The 6,007-nt window shown below is 41.8% G+C and overlaps 1 protein-coding gene across 1 annotated transcript in view; it reads left to right on the top strand.

The window, feature by feature from the left end:
- The first annotated feature begins 4,342 nt into the window (after positions 1-4,342).
- RTN1 (reticulon 1) overlaps positions 4,343-6,007 on the top strand; it is a 358,434-nt gene continuing 356,769 nt past the window's right edge. Inside the window, exon 1 of the mRNA XM_036736244.1 lies at positions 4,343-4,856. Within this exon, the coding sequence (XP_036592139.1) occupies positions 4,571-4,856 (286 nt within the window). The 5' untranslated portion in view covers positions 4,343-4,570. The remainder of the gene's footprint in view (positions 4,857-6,007) is intronic.

Raw genomic sequence — 6,007 nt, 5'->3', positions numbered from 1 at the left:
AAGCAATGCAATGAAGTCTTCTCCACAAATTCTTCCTAACAGATCCAAAAATGCACCAGACTGAATCCTGATAGAGGAAATCTAATGAAAGTCACAGTGAGTCCATATGAACCAGCTTGTCATAGGGAGAAAGACAGGGAGGCCTTCAGACACTGGAGACAGATCAGGCCAGGAGCTCTGAGCAGAGCACTCCATGTGAGAGGGTGTGTACCAAGGAAAGAAGTTTCAGACTCATACTGGGGTTCTTCCAGAACTACACTGGGGTACTGTTAACAGGTGCCAGCTTCCCAGTCCCAAGTTGAAGATGCAAGGTAGAGTAAGAAGGGGACCTATGCTCATCCCAGGTAAAGACCTCTGAGCAATATAAAGAGAAAGGAAGAAGTTTAAAAGCCAGCAGCAGCAATAGCAGCAGTAATGGAGCTCAGACCTTAGGTACAAAACAGGATCTTACTTGCAGAGGAATACCCAGGGCAAGACTTGACAAAGAGGCGCCTATAATTCTGCCACTGTGAGTCAACAGAACTTTCCAGTTGGCTGATGAGGGTGGAATCTAGCAGAAATCTATTATTGCTTAGACCCAAACTCAAGTCAGGAACTTGCAAAGCTCAGACCAGGGGGTGCAATAATCTACTTTGCCTTGGATCAGATCACTTTGGACCAGAGCCAGAACCACTGTAAGTTTACAGATCTCTATCCTCAGTTATTCCTGAGCTTCTAGAATAACACGATGCCCAATATAACCCCCCCGAAGCAATAGGATCAGCCCAAACCTTTCCTCCAAAAGTGTGGCAGAACCCAGCCCTAACATCAAGTCCAAAGTCAGGAAGTTAACTGGAAGAGTGGGATAAAGAACCCAACTATAACGCTCTATTATGATGACAGGGATGGCCAAGACACGAATGAAAAAGATATCGAATATACATTATGTGATTATATATATGTGTACATATATATATTTAATAACTTTGTACCTATGAAAATAATCTGAAGACTAGTCACTATCTTCCTATTAGTCAATCAACTAGCATTTTTTTGTCTACTATGAACAAGCACTATGCTAAGTGCTAGAGATACAATGAAGGGCAAAAACGCAAACTCTGTACCCAAAGAACTCAATGTCAGATGGGGAAGACAACAAGTAATCAACTAGGTACAAATAAAACACAAAAAAGATAAATTGGGGGTAATCTCAGAGAGAAGGTACTAAGATTAAGGAGGAATCAGAAAAGGTTTCGTGTAGAAAGTAGGACTTTAGTTGAGACTTGAAGAAAACCAGGGAAACAGAAGATAAGAAGGAAGAGTATTCTAGGCATGGAGAGAGCCAGTGAAAATGCTTTGAGTTGGGAGGTAGAGTGTCATGTGCTAGGAGTAGCAAGGAAGCCAGTATCACTGGATCACAGATTACACGGTAGTTGGGGAGAGCAAGGTGTAAGAAGACTAGAAATATAGGGAGGTGCCAGGTAACAAAGGGCTTTGTAAGTCAAGCAGAGGATTCTTTCATTCTTTCCTATTTAATGTTTTGTGGACTCTTGTACAGGTGCATAAAATGGTTGCCTTTTGTAATTGAATACAAATGTTAGCTTATCCTCAATAGCTTCATTTCTGAAAACATCTTTGGAACAACTCATGACATGTACATCAGCCTGTTCCTATGTGCTTTTAATTTCTTCTAAGTATCTATATTCAGAGAGACTTTTATTGCATGTAGTTTGGAATATTTAGTATGAGGATATCAATTTGAAATGTTCTTTAATTTTTTAGATCAATGTTGTTTACTTGTTGTGGGTTTCTGCGTGTAATGCATTCTGTGTGGCAATGTGTGGCAATATCTGCCACCACTGGGGGTATCCTTTGCCTCTTGCCTTTTCCCTTAACCATTAAGTTACACTAGGCTGGATGTCCCAGAAACCATCCAGGCTGCAGGAAGACCTGCCACCACTAGAGGTGCCCAACACCTTTGCTTCTCCTTTTGTCTCCTCCCCTATTCTGAGGCTAACCACAATTCAACTGAATTCCTTGACCTGAGGTTCTTCAACTTTTCCCCTTCAGGTTTTGATAACCCCTCAATTTAATCTATTTCATTTACTTTAGGATGAATGAAAATAATTTTCGTGATTATCTGGCACTGGTTGGCAGGTTGTTGTCTTGTGCTGTTATCTTGTTCTCATCTTTTTCAATAGAGTACAGCTTGAAATGGTCCAGGAAAAGTCTCTCTCCTGCTCTTACACAGGTGGACAAAATAACTTTTGTTATTGTTGAATAAAGTATTAAGGTATAATTGTATATTTTGTCGGCTCACTGAAAGTATACCCTATACAATTCCAGTAGTAGACAGGACAACAGGGATGGCTTGCACCTTATTCTGTTCTCACAGGATGTTATTCTCCTCTGCTAGCTCTCCATAGTGTGAAAGCTTTTTGTTTCATGTGGTTTCAAGATCATAGTATTCGGTATAGTGACAGGTATTTAAAATGTCCTGAAGTTTTTATGGATCTGTGTTATATCTGGGTGATTGTGGGCAACAGTTTGGTCTATGGTAACAGTGACTACTCCACTGTCATAAATAAGTCCACATGACTCAGCCTATTTTTCTTTTATCTGCATTTTGTTGGCTGAGTTCATGAAAATGTCTTCAATGGAAGGCTTTTTCATCCCACTCTTGGATCATAGTTGTTTCATAGATTTCCTCTGAAGACAAATCATTGTTCTTCACGCTCAAATAATCTTAATGGTGTGTACCTATTACCAACCATCGCTATTGCTCAGTGATGTGATATCCACTCTAAAAATATTTCAGTAGGTCTTTGATCTGTTTATCACATGCTCCGACTCCATGAATGTCTATTAGTCCTTCTTCCTTTTTGACAAGGAAGGGTGCATCTTTCCATAGCTGTGTCAGTATGATAGGCCTTGTGTTTCATTAATATTGTACAGGCTTTTGATAAGATACTTTTTAAAACAGTTATGGTCCACTTTACAGTTCAAAAAGTATGCATTAAAACTGCCTTACTGTAGTTGTTAATTGCTTTAAGTGTCCTTCTCATTCAACTTGGATTTCAAGATGCCAGTAACTCTCTTAATTTATTTATCCACACCCTACTCTTTGATATCTTTATGCTCAATGTGTCTTGCCTGGAAGAGATCAAATTATTTGTATGTATTGCCTTCTTTATTTGGTTCAGTTTGACCTTTGGATTCAATAGAATTTTATACCCATTGAGTTTAAATAATACTTCAATATCACTTAAGAAACATTCCATAAGATGGAGTACTTTTAGTTGGGAGAGTGGGGGATGGATGGAGCCAATATAACTTGATGTCATCTATCTATCTATCTATCTATCTATCTATCTATCTATCTATCATCTATTTGTCTATCTATTCCATTTCTCTAATTTATGAGATGTCTTGTTTCGAGTTACTTTTTAATCTGGAAGTCATACTGAGTTCTGTTTAGAAGAGATGATCACAGATTTAAAGCTAGGTAACCATGGGTTTTAAGGGAAAAAAAGTACTATGCTTTATATCAATTGTTCTTGATATTTTTGTGTTGCTGGTATGTCTTAAATAAAGAAAAGTTTTCCAAGTTGTCATCAAATGCTTTCTTGCTTCTCACTATACCTGAATCTATATTATGTATTTCCAGTATATGAACAAGCTATAAGTTCAGAATTGTTATATAATAACAATAAAGATGAGACTAACTCTCCCCTAGAGAATATAAGTTCTTTTAAGAAAGGGGCTATGGGACTATTTCTTTTTTTAGTACCCATAGTACCTAGCAAGAAGTCCAGAAGCAGTTGAAAAATACTTGTTGAAGGCCTTAGAGTATGGAACATTCTTTATTCACCTGACTGCTTCACTTAGTCAGATCTGAACTGTAAACAATAGGGCACATTCATAAAGTAATATTGGAATATACTGGTTCCTCTATCTGCAATCTGAAAGCTAAGTAACCAGTATTCCACTTTTACCCTGTCTTTAAGGTTTTTAAGCAACTGATACAGGCTGGACTCAGGGTCCATGGCCTTGGCATCTGCATTTCTCCCATTTGTACTTTTGGTCCTAAGACATCACTCAAGCTTCAGTTTTTAGTTAAGAGGTCAGTAGCCCGAAGGTACTTCAGGAGTGGTGTGGGGCTCTTGGGATTTTCTTCTTCATTGTCACATTTCATCCTTTCCTCAAATGAAAAAGATTTAAGTAGACCAGTCAGGCTTTTCCTAATCTGGCCTGCTTGAGCCAAAGGCTGACGTGGGCTTTGGAGCACTCTAAGCAAGCAAGCCATTTTCACCTGCGTAATAATAGGTTCTGTAGTAGCGAGTCAGCAACCGCGGCAGGAGGAGGAGCAGTAGCGGTAACAGCAGCAGGACTAGGAGGAAAAAGAGAAGGGGGAGGAGGGGGAGGAGGAGGAGCAGCGTGGCAGCAGCAGAAGAGGCTGTGTGATACTGCAGCCTCCCAAAGTCCCTTATACAAGCAGCATCAGAGAATAATCCAGCCCGCCACTGCCTCTTAGCCAGAGTAGCCTCTTCTACCTATAAGAGATAAGTGAGTCACTGAGTCCAGCAGAGCCATGTCTGTGCCGCCGGATCAAAAAGACGAGCTGCTGCTTCTGTCTGGCTCTGGGTCACAGTGGTTCGGGGATGGGAGGGAGGAGGAGGAGAAGGAGGAGGAGGAAACGGTGACGATGAAAGGGTTTCACCGGCCACCGTCGCTGCCTCAACAGCAATACCCGGCAGGGGAGACTAGCCGGAGCGGGGGAGAAAGCGTTGGAGAAGGGGCGCAGCAGGAATTGGGCTCAGGCAAAGATCGCCAAGAGGAGAAACACCCTCCCGTTGCCATGGAGACTGCATCCACAGGTAAAGGCGAGGTGCCTAGATGCTCTACAAATCTGCGTAGATTCTTATTGCTACCTCTCCAACCCCACTATCCCACCTCTGCCATCCTCCATCGCAAACTCCTTGTCCTCCACTTCTTTTATTGCGACGATCATTTGGAAATATTACTAGACTAAAAAGAAAAATAATTGTATAAATGTGAATAAATGCAAGAAATAAAAATATTTTGATTCTCTTTAGGGGAAAAAAATGTGTATATAATTGGCCTCCTAGGCTGAGAGCCTCGGAAATAGCTTTAGCTTGCGCTTCCGGCTCAAGTTTCTTCTCTCCTTAGGGGTAGGGGGCTTCTAGTTTAGCTCCCTGAGACAATTTTTTTAGGGCGTGTTTCCACGCAGCGTGGGCGCTAGCAACAAGGGACTAGCACAACAAAGCGGCGCGGACGGAGGCCCTCAGCTCCTTTATAGTTGTTCTTGGTGTTGATTCAGTAGAGGGATGCGATCATTACTCTTCTTCACCACTTGCTGTTTCTTCTTTCTACTCCCCTCTTACGACCCCATCTAATTCCTAAAGCTTTTTTTTTCTTTCTGATCTATTAGAAAGGGAGGATTTCCAAAGGTCTTGGGAGCTAGGAGTCCCCGCCCTGAACTTATTTTCTTTCCCCTCCGGGGCACTGTGCCTTCATTCTGCCGAGATGTTTATTAAAACTTCAGATGCACAAGTGGAGTGCACACCTTGGTAAGGGATTTTTGTTATTTCAGTAAGAGATGAGCGAAGCTTGGTTCCAGACCCGCTAGGACCAGACCCAGCATATTTGGCTCACTACCTTGAGACGGGCTTCTCTTTGCTCTGGCAGACAACTGCCCCGAGCATTGATCTTTTTGCTTAGTCGGACCTGTGAATCAGGTGCTATCACTTGACTAGAAGTGAGGCGTTGTGGGGAGCAGCAGGGTATGAGCCAGAGCTGTGTTTCTAGAGGCAGGGGTAGGTGGTGCTGTGTGAGTTGTGTGCCCAATATGGATGTTATACTGATGCAGACCATTACGAATTCAGTAGTATCGTGAGAGAAAGGGCTGGGGTGGGACGAGAGTTGCACAGTTTTTGGAAATGTAGCTTTTCAATACAAGGGAACCTATAATGGTGGGAGGGTCGAATAGGAAAAGATGATAGTGTAC

The sequence above is a fragment of the Trichosurus vulpecula genome, chromosome 8 (genome assembly GCF_011100635.1).
Source record: "Trichosurus vulpecula isolate mTriVul1 chromosome 8, mTriVul1.pri, whole genome shotgun sequence".
In the NCBI taxonomy this organism is placed as follows: domain Eukaryota; kingdom Metazoa; phylum Chordata; class Mammalia; order Diprotodontia; family Phalangeridae; genus Trichosurus; species Trichosurus vulpecula.
This window is presented reverse-complemented; position numbering and strand designations above follow the sequence as displayed.